The following is a 15,528-nucleotide window of genomic DNA, read 5'->3' on the forward strand; positions in this document are numbered from 1 at the left end:
GGTTACTTAGTTATTTTTTTACTCTCTTTATCAATTTATAAAAGCTTATTTTTTCCATTTATAATAAGAAATGTCTCCCACACTGAAGAATTATATTATTGTATCGCGGGTTTCACAAACATTCAAGCCACAAGCACAAAGACATCCAGACTCTGGAAAAGCATTCGTAGATCACACAAACGCGTCGTCAGTATTATAGGCAATCATTACACATAAGGATTATTATAAATGAAGTTATCTTCCTATTCTCATTACAATGTAGTTATTTATATTTTCTATCCAAGTACCCAAATGAATACTTACGAAATAAGTCCTTGGTAAGACATGACGTGCAAATTATCTTGAATACCAATTACTGGTATAAATCTAAATATTAGTTTCCCTTAACTACTTATTAGGTATTCTTTATTATTACGCGATAAGCATTTGCTTAAAATTATACATTTCTGAAACTTCAGAACACTATTTATGAGTATTATGACGTATAGAATGACATTGAAATTAGAATATAAAAACTCTTTGATAAATGGGATGAAAAAGTTAATGAGTTATTGTTGGAGACGTTGTCACATAAATTATAGTTTGTATGAACGTTTTCTTAATGGCGGCTAAGTACCTCCTTTAAGTTTCTTTCTTAGGGCTTAATTTGAATATTAATTTAGGTATTTAATTAAGGCCTCACACCGAGCTAGTCTTATGGTGGAAGGCAGTAACCGCCATGCAATTTTGTAGAGCTCCATCTCGCCTACAACGCTGGTTCTTTTACTTAGAGCTGGTGGTGCCGTTTTTGTTTCTAGTTGAAATACTAATACTCCCGCCAAATGAAAACACATTGAGCCTCCTCAACTGCTTGAGATCGAGCTACGTGCTCGCTCGCTCACGTTGTGCTCGGTGCTTGGCTTCCAAAATAACCATATTTGAAATTTTCCTCTTAAATTTAAATTGAATATAAATAACCCTTATCTCATATCCTGCCTCGTTATGAGGATGGTTTAAGCTACAATCGTAAAATTAAAATCTACAAGTATGGATAAGTAAGTACTTAGTTAGCAATAATATGGTATGAAAAATAATCAAAAAATACATTAAGAAGATTAAGGTAAGAAGATATATTGTAAAACTTAATGTATTTCTATAATAATATTAATTTTATTAGTTTTTTAGTACCCAAACTAGTTTCCTTGGTATTAATTTAAAAACTAATCACTCAAGTAGTTACTAGACCATTTAAACGAAAACCAATAACTATTAATTATTACTTAAAACATTGCAATACTAATAAACATACCAAAGTAAATTCTAACAAACATTTATTTCTTCATAATTAAAAACAACAAACAACGCATAGACACAAGTAGTAAAAGCTATATACATATATTATATGAACATACGCACATGGCAAAATGTCCTAAAACAAAGGTTTACATCCCTTACCAGATGAATCTATGTATGGGTATGGAATAAATTATTCTATATAAAATATTTCTAACGACCAAGGTCCCAACGACCTTTGATCTACCGGCTAGCTAGAAACAAAAACTTCACAGAAGTATCAGAAAATTAAATTGAATTCTTTGAATCAAGAATTTATATTTATCATTATCCTTATTCATAATCTTTACGTTACATAAACCAATGATTGATAAAAACTCTGAAATTCGTCTTTAGGTATAATGAAACGTTGGAAAAACGTTTGTGAGAAGTCGTCACAAAATAATATCAATGTTTCCAAACGTTGTATAAGCAAGCAGACAAGTGGATTTCATCTATTTTTAAGGCTAATAAAATTAATTTTGGCTTTCATCGTTCCAACTTACAATGACATTATGGAGAATAGAATTAGTCATAGTTTCATTTTATTGTTTAAGCCCATATTGTTTAAGTTATAGATCTTATCATTGATTTATGAAAAGTTTTATGAAAACTGTCTACATTTCTACAAACGAATAGTTCAGTGATTTACTTTGTTTACGCATTAGTGCGATGCTGTCGCAATGGGTGCCCTTCTTCTTGTGTCCCGGCGACGGGGCGGCGGATCAACCGCTTAGTTGTGACGTCACGAGCTGCTGCTAAAGCCAGGGTGACGAGGTGCAGGCATACTAGTAACAGACCAGTCACGAATACCACCAGTATTGTCGTTCCTGGTTCCGACCAGTTCACCACAGGGTAAATGTACGCGTTACCTTTTCTGGAACAAAACATAATTTTTTAACATAGAGTATGGTAAAGAGACGTCGAACTCATTTCTGACCCACTGTCATATGCATTAGTCAGTTTGAGCAACGAAAACATACAGCCGATTTATACATACTCGTTTTTTTGGGATTTGAGAACAAATTGAGAACTTTCTCAGTTTTAAAGTCGGCCGGAAAAGTTCAAAAATGTTGCCAAGAAAATAATTAAATTGTATTGCTGATATGTTTGCCGACGTTCGACTACATTTTACATCGAAGGATACTGAAGAGATTCTATTTGGATTTTTATCAGTAAAATGTAATCGATTTCAAAACAAAGGCTTGTTGTGGTCAGTAACTTATTAAACGCTCTTGCCACGGCCTACGTCTGACTAAACTATATTTGTTTTGAGAGTTTAATATTTTATTTGCGCACAAAAGATCTTCACGTCAATTTTTTCTGTGCTATTTGGACGCATGTGCCAAATAAAAAACGGCTCTATAATAAAAATGTAGTGAAGTATGGTTAAAGGACGAAATTGAACTTTAATAAGCCGCAATCCAAAAATCAAACTAGAATACTGAGTAGGACTTTGCAAAATTCAGGTAAGGTAAGGACTGACTGACTACCAGCCAGACCTTGATTAGCTCATCCTACACTGCTTCCCAAGAACATGCTCCAGCTACGGAGATACCTTGCAATGACTTAGGGTAACTAATTAGCTAATTACAGTTGTTTACCATACTTGAAGTTCCACAAAAACGTGAGTTTGTAGTAAATGCCCGGTAATGCGTTTGTGATATGACATTCAATTACAAATCGGAGTAGCACGTGGGCCGTGATTTATCAGTCGACGTAAATGCTATGTTTATGGTTTCAATTAACATTGTTGGTGTAGAGTTAAACAATAGGTGCTAAGATAAATTGTAGTTGGTGTGGATACTACCTTTAGTACTAGCGGTTATCTACAAAAGACGCAAAAATGGTTACAAAGACGAATAATATATTTTATGACTGGCAACCTTTTAGATTAATATTAGATTGTTCGGGGTTAAAATTTAAAACGATTGGTTTCTAATTTAGAGAATAATATTAAGTTTTTAATATATCATTTCGGGTAAAACCATAATTGATTACGAGAGCTAAATTGTCATTGTTATTTTTTCTTCATTTCACAGGTAAGTAGAGATATTATATTAGTTAGATATGTAACGTTTTGGAATCTCCAGAACACAAAGGAATATTCCCTTATCCTTGCTAATACAAGTCGACGCCATGTGGGAACTTGTTTTCCAAAAATAGATTGACTGGATGTTGCAGTGTCTATTTTGAGAACATAGGTAAGCATGCATGCCATTTGAATACCATTTAAAATAACTTCTTTTATTTCTGTTTACGTAGAATTCCTAGTAGATGGTTCGGCCCATGGTATGGCCCAGTATGGATTCGTTTTGTTTTAGAACAAAGCAAATATTTAAAAGGATAATTATATAGAATTCCATCTCAACCATTTTCTGAAGATGTCTTGTTTGATTCCCCGAAGAGCTCAGTGTTGAGAGATAATGCCTGCTTGCACAATTATTGTTTATTTTTAAGTTGATAAATAGGTTGTTATCTAATTTTTATCATAATATTGGGAATTAAAAAGATCGTATTCTATGAAGACAATCTCAACTGCTGATCTATTTACTAAGACAGATATGCATGTAACATAATAATTTAGATTATATCTGAGGCTATTTGTGTAACAAGAGTCAGTATGTAATATAACGACTGTGGCCAATGAGCGGCTACTTTTAGTAAACTTTTGTATATTTTGTGGGTCGAGTTTAGTTGACACCTAGCAAATACCTACTTTAAATATCACAGTTGCCTAGAAGAACGGTTTTTTTTTCTACAACTGCAGTTGGTTTCCTCCTTCCCTCACTTTAGCTTCAGGATGGATGTGTTTATCCTAACTCTGTTTAGTGAAGTGTAGCTTTGTATGTTTATAGAACTGCTGAATGATTCTTACTGGTCTGTGCCCCCAGCGAAGTGGTAGATGACGGAAAACAGCATGTAGGTGGTGCCGAAAACAACGGGCTGGTAGATGTGCAGCAGGCGGCTGGGCTGGGCGCAACTGACGAGCAGTAACAACATCACCAGCGAGTTGAGCCCGTGCACGGCCACGTCCAGACCGTGATTGAGCTCTTCCTCGATACCAGCTACAAATCATTGTAAGTTTTAAGCTTTTCGGTGACTTGTGGAGAGGAGCATTTAAAAAAAAGGATTAAGGGCTTATTGTTGCTGTTTACCAAGATTGTTTTTAGCGAAAAATCATTTGCTTTGTGTTTGCCAGTTTGAAATAACTTTTGAAAATCGATAAATAACGGGTTTTTGGTGAATATCGATTATGCCTACATAGGCCACTGCTGAACCTATGCCACAAAGTGAAAACAATAATGTTACCTTATTAGATTTGATTCCACAATTTACAGATCAAGTGACCCAATAACTGATTTCTGGGAAATGAGAAAAAGAATACAAACCGTTGTATAGCAGACTCCAGTAGAATATCGTGATTAGCAATGCAATAGGCACGGCGGTATTGAAGAGTATCCAGTATGTCTTCAGGTACCATGGTAGTGTAAACTCGGTGCCTGTCAAAATATTATGAGCAAAATATACAAAGTGCATTTTACAAATATGTAATTATCAGGCGCTCTGACAAATGCGATAATATCTTTAAGGTGTGTGGCAACCTTTTCTAAATTCAGGGTTGTGATAATATGTGTAGTGATTGTAATTAGATAATGTAATCGATGACACATAAAAACCAGATAATAATGAACAGGATACTAAAATATTAAATTTTGAATTTCGTTAACAGTCGATTAAAAAATAAATAAATTATTAATGTTACTTACTTATTGGTCCGTAAAAATAGCAGCGCACTGATATTCCCGTCGCGAATCCAGTGGTGAGGAGAATGCTCAATAAGCCCCAGTGGGTTAGATAAATAAACCAGTAGGCGAACTTCCCATTCAATATGTAAATTATAACTGAAGATAGCACTATAGCGAATGCAGTCAGGAAGAGGAGTGCCCGCCAAATCAAAAGCGGTACGACCGACCGCGTTGTTTGCCAGCCACTGAGATAAAAGTCTGCCGGTTTAGGATGCTCTAAACTGAGCATGCTAGACTTCACTTCTTGTTTAAAATAAGACTTGATAGCACTCATTTTTATGTTGTTGTGGTAACTAAGACTAACACAGTTGACTAACGCTATTGATTACAAGGAACTGAAAATCGATATCGAGTTTGTTATCGAGCGACTCGCTCGCATTATCTGAACGTGGTGCCAAAATATATCTTGTTGTAGTACTTACGTGTTGTGACTGATTCATTTGTGTGCACGTGTGTGCGGAATATGCTGCACTTGTATTACCTTTTTTGTAAATGTTTTGTGTCGAAGCAAGGCGGCTGAATTGAAACGAAGTTCAATGTAATGTCTATTAAACCACTGTTTATTTCAACTATAGAATAGAATTTAAATAACATAATTATAATATTTGTACACTGTACAGTGCTTGAACTTTCAACATGGCTAACGTCGTTAGCTATGAGAGTTTCTTCTATAAGTACATTTTCAGTCGTTTCCTTATTTGCTAAATAATACTAATTGTAACGGTCGTCAGATATATTGAGGACTGTAGAGTCCGTCCACCGTTTGGTGACAGCGTCTCTGAGGACAGAGATGCCGACGACGAGCGCGTGCAGCACGATGAACATGATGGCGGAGCCGAACATCAGCAGCAAGGTCTGCCCGGGCTGCGCCCAGTCAAGCATGGGGTAGATCCAGGACTCGCCGAAACTGCACACAAAAGACATGATTATACATTTTTGCTACATTCAAGTTTTACAAATTGTAAGTGTACAGCTTAGGATCTTCTATCTTGAACATATTTACTGTTTAGATAATCAACACATTTTTTTTACACCTTACCAATAACAATTATTTTACTGGTACATTACATTAATTAAATCCCAGATAGAATACTTATGTTACGGAAGACTCCAAAACTCTACTTCTTTTCGTTTTCGAGTCTTCAATTTGAATTAGAGTTTTGGAGTCTTCCGGCCTTCAAAGCTACTTACGGACTTATTCCTCCCGCGAAGTGGAAGATGACGGTGAACAGCAAGTAGATGATGCCCACTATAAGGGGGAAGTAGAAGTGCAACATGCGCATGGGGTGGCGGGAGAAGATCAGAAGTACCACCATGAAGACGGAGTTGATTGCGTGGACGAATACGTCCAAAACAGGATCCATGCCATAGTCGTATTCGTCAGCTGAGGAAAAATGAAATCTATGTTAATATACTTAGACATAATTTTATTTTTCTATTATAGCCTATTCCTAAGCTGAGTTTGACTTAAAGATCCAGCGCGCTCTCTTTGTTGTGCCAGTAGATTCGAAGCTGTTTTCTATATTATACACTCGTGGATACATACAACACCGTAGAAATAAATCTTCTCAGATTACAGCCCCAGTTGAATCCTAAGACTCAATGAAGTAGGCTCGTTATTGCTAATGAATTTCCTGTACTAGTTGTATATAGCTATGGGCTCCTAGATTTTAATATGAGACAGATAAACTTGCACTCAATCAAGGCTAAGTCTTGTAGAGCTATTTGTGTTTGAAAAAATTAATTGTATCTGTGATGATTAAAATTATCGATAGGTACCATTTTTAATTAAAGCGATACGTGGGGATGGGCATGCAGTAACAGATTAATAACCTTTCATTCTTATCTTCAAAATATTTTCTTTCTATATTTATTTATTTCTCCCAAATTACCTACATTGTGAGGTTCAGTTGTACTATATAGGGATAGAACTCAATTGACTGTTTAAACGAGGAAAAACGGGAATTCAAATCACTGACACCAAATAAGAGATTATCTTAAGTTGCAAAAAAGTACTTGACAGCTGTCAAAAATGCAATTTGTCCGTAAGACAAAACTATTTATCGACAAGTATATATCACAGATGTTAATAAATTTCGCGTATAACGTACTTATGAAAATAAAAATATTGTGTTGTTCGTAATACATGCAGACAACTTACTGAAGCCAGCGAGCAGGATCCAGTAGAACAGTGTTATGAAGATCGCTATTGTTAAACTTATATTGATCAGTGCCCAGTATACCTTCACATACCAAGGCAGACCAAAGTTCGAATCTGAAACAAATTGAAAAACCGTTAAAGAGTGTTTAATGTTTGGAGGGTGTCGAAATATGTCTTAACATTTATTTTTTTCTGCTTTTTGCAGCTTAAAATTGAAATTAAATATTTTGCCTTATCGTTAACTTAGTTATCAGTTATGTTTGATTCTTGGAAAATACGATGCTGATTTTGTAGAGAATTGTAGGTTTACTCCCGATAAAATCGAGTCCTCTTACAATAGGATCAGATCGATTTGGTACGCTGATAATCGACAGTAGCCCCATTTTTCCTACAGTGGCATGAGTTGGAACTACACTCAATTAACAGCTAACGACGACGTTGATAACAGGCCATCGCTTATTCCATCTCAGTTTAGTTTGATAGTACCATTTCAGAACCGAATTACGAGTAATATAAAATAGAACTAAACCCGTTTCGAAATTAAGCCTGAAACATACGTAGGTATATATTCGAATGGAAATCAAAATATTTTCCAAGAGATAGGAAATTCCACTTCAGAGTCAGAGTTATCTAATAATACAATATTTCTAAAACGTTATCGATGAACGATTTTAGCCATGAATCAGACGAATGTTCGGCGATAAGAGTATTTAAATTTGTCATACATTTAGATAGCACGAGCCCGAATACTGATAAATCGATACGATTCCTCATTCCGACAATGATAGAGCATTTGTACTAAGATATCGTAATTATAGATTGTCTTAAGGATAATTATGTAAAGTGTTTGTGACTCATGACATTATCCTTGAAAGCATAGACAAACAATTTTGAGGAAAATATCATATACGATTCAGCTGCAAGATAATGCTTAGTCATGCCATGCATTTATCGGTCAACATTTATTTTAATACTTAATGCCTGGTACAGGAAGCTTAAAACATAAAATATGCGAGTAACTTGTGGAATATCTTGAAAAGGAGAGTTTAGAACAAAGGAAACGGGCGAAGAAGATCTTTCCCTTGATAGATCTCCTACTACTACTACTCGTAATAAGAGAGGGAGAATCGGAAGGTTCAACATACAGGTATTTAAGGAATACAATCCAAATTTTAAGGAAATCAATCAATTAGAAGATATGCAAAATTACGTAGAGTAAAGTCCCTTTTAGCCTATTAACTTAGATTATAACATCACGATGATCTTCAGTTCTAGAGATAAGCTAAGTAGTTGTCAGACAAGCGATTATTTATATTATCATGATTAGTGTCAATATTAATTATTAGGAATTGGGTAAATACTATATTTCCGTTTGCGTGTTTATTGTTTCACCAATTAGGCTATTAGTAGTTGTTGAAGGGGTAGGGGTAGGGGAAAGTCAACGATTGTTAAATTTTCACTTGATGGGTTTCCGAACAACTGTGTTATCATAATAGGGGTTCTTTTGCATATTTGTAAATTATTTATCTACTCCGTTCGTCAATTAGATACTAGAAAACTTGTTACCTCGTATTTATTTCATAATCGGATCAATAAAATTTATAAAGATAACGGGGTAATAATTCAAGAGTGGAGCTGCCGAAATAATATACCTGCATTAATTTATGTTTTGGGACAAGAAGAATCGAATTTGTTCAGTATTATTCATTAATTTGAATTAATTTTGTAAATTACGATTACTTTATTTTTCTCTAATATAACAAAGACATTATTTCATTTCATATCAATTAATTTGGTGTTGAGCCTCGCTGTGAAATACAGGTCAGAAATTTGACTTGCGTGCTGAGGGTTCTGTATCCCCAGGAAAGACCTACTTATAAGGGTTTTTTAGGATGCAACTATATTTTTGGGTTTATTTTTTATATTTATGCTATAAGTTGCTACTCTCCTAATACTTGTAGGTCTGACGGACCGCAAACTTCAGTTATAATTTTAATGCTTTATACATTTAGCGTTTCTAATAAAAACGGTATTGATGGACTGGACACACTAATTCACGGAGAATGGACAACAATTTAGAACAATAAATAATCTTTGATATCTACTATTTTTACTTTTATCTAAGTAATAAAAATTGATTACTAGGTTATAAATTGTAGAAGGGGGTGACGTTAGGCGATATCTTCATTTTAAAAACAGCAGTTTATCCAGAACACACCAATCTAAATGAAGGGTAACCTGCCCCTAATAGATTACTTGCACAATTGTATATTATTCGTTGATTTAAAATACTCGAAATAACTTGGTGATATCCGAAAGCGTTATCAAAAATGTAAGCAAGCGCTCATTCGTAATATGATTAGTATTCAATAACAAATCTTTGCCCGTCAGTGAGACTTGATATACTGAATTGATAACAGTAAGTATTATTATGAAAAACTAGCAATATTGTAGTCCAAAACCTACAATTTCGATTACTTACCTCTAGTGCCTTTAAGAATCACGATAACAGATACCAACAACGCGAAACCAGAACTAAGTGTATTTAAAATAACACCCCATTGAGTGAAAAAAATTAACCATTGAGCAAAATTATGTTCTGACACATTTCTGACCATAGAATATATCCAAGTACCGGCACAGCCGATGAAAATAAGACTTCTTATACACAGGAGAGGAAGGTAGGATCGATTACTCTTGCAAGACGTTACGTAAAAGTCTATCACATTGTCATGTTCTAAGCAAAAGTTTTGCTTTCGAAACTCATTTTTAAAAAACTTTTTAACACGGAACATTTTATATTTAATTTGATGAGTACCGTACGCGGACTTCGAGCGTCAACTGTGGCACGAAAGTATTATCTTAAATTATGATTGGCAACAGCTTTTATTGCTGGTAGTATTTAAAGGTATGCCAAATTACCACAATAAACTTTTCGATTATCTTATCCTACTAATATTTTAAATGGGACAGTTTGTAAATATGGATGTTTGTTCCTCTTTTACGCAAAAACCCTGAACAGATTTAGACGTTACTTGGTAAATAGATAGTTTATAACCAGGATTAATACATACGATGGTTTTTATTCCGATTTTATGTTTCAGTAGAATATAAATATAAACTTCTAGGGACGAAATTATTTTAATAATGACATTCAACATTTGTATTTTTATTGAAACGAGAAAGACGGAAATGGCGATACACACATAATATTAATGAAATTATCGTGATAAAGCGACAGTAATACACATCATATAGTAGTTATTTGTGACATATGTTGATAGGAATCTAAGATTATGTGACGAAGACGCTAATTCATTGATGTTTCTTGCAGGCATTTTTATATAACAAATGCACATTTTTCTATTTCAATAATAACTGAGTAAGTGATTATGCCATAACCGTTTGTTATATCTAAACTGATGTAATAAAAATATCTGTACATTTTTCCTACAGACACTCTTTACAGAGCATGGTCTTTGTTAGATTTAGCTTGCCCAGTAACAAATCAAAGTTTTATGTGGTGACAATTATTAAAAGATACAGCTTATGTTGATTTACCGCTGAAATGCTATTGAAACTTTCCATCGCGCCCCATATATGATGTTTTTGAAGTCCTTTTCTAGTTGAATTACAGACCTGTTTTTAATAAAATCAAATAGCTTACGGCTTATGAAAAATGGCTTCATTTTATTTAATATGACTTTTTCTCATAAGTGTAACATGTACACCCAGATGATTTACCACCAAAACTTTTAGCTGAGAACCATCGCAGTTCATTACAAAACGCATCATAGCAGAAAGAGTCAAAATCTGATCAAATTTCTGAGACTTCTATCAAATCACCAATATAAACATAGCTTAACCACAGGCATCACCGAAAATATCGTAATCCATCAAACCATTGTCAATATAATTGTAAAAACTAGACACTTGACACTTTTTACATACTTGCACATTTTTATAAGATTGTTTTCTGTTATTAATTAGCTGCACTTCCACTATAATAATTTAATTATAAGTCTAATTTTATTTCTTGCTTTATTTAATTGATGGTAAATATTATAAGGAAGTGGATAAGTCATAGGGATATAAACTCGGAGTCATCGTTTGCAAAGTGTTTGTTTGTTGATATGACGTAAGTGGATAAAGTCATTGTAATTTTACAAATAAATGATAACAGGTAACGATATCTGAAATCGTTGACCCACATGTGAGCAAGCATGGTGATACGAGAACTCCTTGCCCAGCCGTAAGAACAACACTAACACTATTACTTATGAAGTAAATTTTAGTAATACAACATGAACATTTGCATTATTTTATGTACTTACCTGTCGGGCCTTTGACAATCACCATAACCGATATCAACACCGCAAATCCCGAGCACAAGGTATTGAACATAACTCCCCAATGTGTCATAAAGATAAACCACAGAGGAGTCGTAATTTCTGGAACCATGATGACCATAGAAGCTGCCCAAGTACCGATACAGCCGATGAGAATAAGAATCCTTATGAACAAGAGAATCAGACTGGAGCGATTGCGTTGCCAAGGCGTTATATAGAAGTCCACCATAGCGTCATGTTCTAACAAAAAGTTTTGCGTTTGGAACTCTTTTTTGAAGTATTTTTGAAAACGACCCATTTTGGTCACGATTTTTTATTTTATTGGTACGGTAATTGAGTATCGTTCGCGCGCTCTAGCCGTCGACTGTCACGAAACTGTTATCACTAATGATTGGGGCCGTGATTGTGTTCCAATGGTGCCTTTGTTAGGGTCCCGTAGCCGAATTTCCATTTCAGTCAGTTTCTCCATTATGTCAAAGCCATCTAATTCCGAAACTATTTGGACCCTAGTTTACACTTGTTTGTAAGATATATTCTGTATATACGATAAGGATAAGAAAAAAAACTTAGTTAAGGAGACTCTTTGGTGGAAGGATGGAACAGGTTTTCAAAGGTAACATTTAGTTATTATTTTTTTCATATTTTTTTTTAATAAATAATATGCTAAGATCTCTATGCATAATTTCAACTAAAATAGATTTGAACGGGATATCCTCTGCAGTTTAGAAGATATCGGAAACTTTGGAATAAACTGGAACTATAACGCTATTTAAACAAATACGAACAATAATGGTAAATGCGGAACCCGTTATGGACGAATCTGAATCACACTTTAATTTCTACTTAAAATTATCAGACTAATTATTTTGTATATCTGAGCAAAAATCAATTTAATCAGCTACGAACAAGATTATTTATTTAATTCTTTAATTATGACTGGCTATATTTTAATTTTGAATGATTGTATGTTTCATGTATGGTATTCAATCCTTATCAAGCTTTAGAGGTTTTTCGGGGAAAACTGTTGCTAGAGACTCATGCTAATATGTCTCATTGAAACATTGAATCAACTTAAAAATATATACTACTCATTTTTACCCACGTTTTTTTTAATACACTCACTTTCTTGTTTGTTTGTCGTTCCGGTAGGATTTTTCAGGGTAGCTTCAAACCCGATGACAATGCAATTTACCACTATAAAAAAGGGCTGGACTGTTTTTGACAAAATTTTAATGGACATTTAAAACCGTGGGTTTTAGATAATTTCTGCTAATAAATGTTAAAGTTAATTGTGGCTCAGTTAAATTAAGAAAATTAAGTTTAAATAATCAAAAGTATATATTGATGTTGCGCAATATACATAATACATCTCTAAAGTAACTTTCGTGATAATAATTCTTACCTAAATGATACAAACGGTTTACTCACGCTTATTTATCGAGATTGCCCGACTAGTTTCGGACCCGATCAGAGTCTTAAGAGTCTTAACCATGCGCTGACGCAATCGCAGACTCCGTGGCGGGGTTCGAGTGAAACTGAAAGTCTTCGGAATTTATGTTAGGTCCCAAACTAGTCGGGCAGTCCTGATAAATACGTATGAGTAAACGGTTTGTATATTTAACATCCTTTTAGTTTAGTAAAACAGTATAGCGTATATACCGTACCAAAACTATAGTAATGCTGTGTTTAATCCTGCAGTATACATTTAATTACTTGATAAATAAAAGAATTAAAATAAAGGCAACTCTTAACCCGTCTATTTTACTCGTAGGTAAATTATAAGATTGTCCTTTTTCAAAACCGTCACCCATATCCATTGTTATACTTGTGGCACTATTGTAACACCGTTCACATAATAGATAAACATTAGCTAAAGGTTATTGTAGTCTATTAGATATTTTCTAACCTAAAGAACACCATAATTGTGAATAAGTAACTACTGACAGACATTACAGAGAAGTACCGGTTAGAGCGAAGCTTTGTGAAATGAATATAAAGAAATAGGTTGAAACAAAAATTTCTTCAAAACTACACGCGTTTCATATAACCATAGTTTTAGACATAAAGGCAATAAGTATCAACTCATTTAAAGGACCCAGTGACATTCTTCACTGGGTATATTTCTAGATCAGCAACGACAGGCCAATTATAAATAGCTAGTTATTGCAAATCGAAAATGATTCCATTGAAACATAAAATCTGTGTTATGTGTGTATCAAGTTTCGTTTAAAACCGTTCAGTATAGTAAATACCTTCGCGTTTATAATATTAGTAGGATTGGCGATAAGATAGCTTTGTAAAAAACCATATAATATATACATTTATTTTTATACTTTTTTAATTATTTACAGAAATAACATAAGCCAATAATTACAGAAATAATTAATAACATAAGTCACATTACTCATTAAATTAAAAGATATGCCAAATGAAGTCGTGCAAAGTCCTTTTTATCAACTGATTAATTTGCTTAGTACAATAGATCCATAGATATGTGGCGGTCTGACAAGCTATTAATCGATTTATCGTGATATATTGTAGTCCCAATAGCAGTATTAGTAATTTGTAGTGACACTTTATATCGATACGAATCTTAGTTTATGTAACGTACTTAAAGAAAATGGTAGTTCCCGTATTTCCTAGTGAAGATGATTATTTCTTGTTTGCAATTTAATCTGGGCATATATTGGTTATTATTTGATAGACTGGTTTTTGTTTTATAAATCCAGTTATTTGTTTAGAAATTAAATAAGATTAGACGCTATTATTACACTTGTCGAAAAGTTAAAAAAAGACGTACTCAGGTTAAAAAAAATAATTAACGTTGAAAGTTACAGTACTCAATTTACGTCGTTAAAGGATTCTTTTTTATAACTGACGGGTTCAATGGCATTTTTGTAATTTACCTGACGGAATAAAAGAATTATAAATGTTAACTTTTCCTATCCAATCTACTTATCCTTTATCTCTATTTTGCAAAATATTCTTTTATAGCTTTGGATTTATAATGAACAGATTTAATTTCCCCAATTTCGGGTCTATAGAAGATGCACATCATATTATTATGTTAACCTGTCAGAGTTCCTCATTTTGGGGTCTTAAGATGTGAAGCTTTTGCGAACAGTTTAATTTAGGCTTATATGACAGCATTCTAGCCTTACCTTAAGCAGAGGAGAATCTCTTACGTAGAGAATTGTATTTATATATTTTTTTTATTTATAAAGACTACAACGAAAAATAGGCACTGATATTATGACAATATGGAAAGCTTTCATAGTTAGTCAGCTAAAAAGACTGATATTGTTAATGATTTCAGGATTATGTGTTAATCCAATAATGCAATACTACAAATTAATTAAATTGTCCCAGTTCAACACAGATTTGGTACACTTCTGTACTCACCGGTCGGGCCATTGAGGATCACCATGACTGAAACCAACACCGCAAATCCGGAGGTAAACGTGTTAAGCATAACTCCCCAATGTGTCATGAAAATGAACCAGCTGCCGGCCGAAGTTGAGGGCACGGTTATGACCATAGAAGCTATCCAAGTGCTAAGGCAGCCGGTGAAAATAAGAGTCCTTATACACATGAGAGGCAGGCTGGAGGAACTTCGCCACCTAGCGCTGGAGTTACTTTGCCAGCATGTTACATAGAAATCTGTAACATTGTCGTGGCCTAACACAAAATTCTGTGTTTGGAATTCGTTCTTTAAATATTTTTGAAAACGGGCCATTTTATTAACTTGTTGAGTATCGTTCACGGGCTCCGGCAGTCAACTGTGGCACGGAACTGTTATCTCTTATGATTAGGTTTGTGATTGTGTGCCAACGACGATGATCCATACTTTTTTTTTTGATAACAATAGAACAATAGTGTTTACGGATTCCATTTAAAA

At 34.0% G+C, this 15,528-nt stretch overlaps 2 protein-coding genes across 3 annotated transcripts; both read right to left on the reverse strand.

Moving 5' to 3' along the window:
• Positions 1-1,293: 1,293 nt before the first annotated feature.
• Positions 1,294-5,460, reverse strand: LOC113501877 (protein rolling stone-like). Its single transcript, XM_026883176.1, has 4 exons — positions 5,082-5,460; positions 4,704-4,814; positions 4,190-4,379; positions 1,294-2,188 (listed from the first exon to the last, which is right to left on the reverse strand). The coding sequence occupies exons 1-4, from the start codon at positions 5,392-5,394 to the stop codon at positions 1,969-1,971; spliced, it is 834 nt and encodes a 277-aa protein (XP_026738977.1). The 5' UTR covers positions 5,395-5,460; the 3' UTR covers positions 1,294-1,968.
• A 197-nt stretch (positions 5,461-5,657) lies between these two features.
• LOC113501876 (protein rolling stone-like) lies at positions 5,658-15,430 on the reverse strand. Of its 2 annotated transcripts, none has more exons than XM_026883174.1 (4): positions 15,033-15,430; positions 7,282-7,395; positions 6,312-6,504; positions 5,658-6,027 (listed from the first exon to the last, which is right to left on the reverse strand). In XM_026883174.1, the coding sequence occupies exons 1-4, from the start codon at positions 15,364-15,366 to the stop codon at positions 5,832-5,834; spliced, it is 837 nt and encodes a 278-aa protein (XP_026738975.1). In that variant the 5' UTR covers positions 15,367-15,430; the 3' UTR covers positions 5,658-5,831. The 2 variants fall into 2 exon arrangements, with proteins under 2 accessions (XP_026738975.1, XP_026738976.1); XM_026883175.1 differs by lacking the exon at positions 15,033-15,430 and adding an exon at positions 11,616-12,015.
• Positions 15,431-15,528: the final 98 nt, after the last annotated feature.

This window comes from Trichoplusia ni, chromosome 16 (assembly GCF_003590095.1).
Source record: "Trichoplusia ni isolate ovarian cell line Hi5 chromosome 16, tn1, whole genome shotgun sequence".
Classification (NCBI taxonomy): Eukaryota; Metazoa; Arthropoda; class Insecta; order Lepidoptera; family Noctuidae; genus Trichoplusia; species Trichoplusia ni.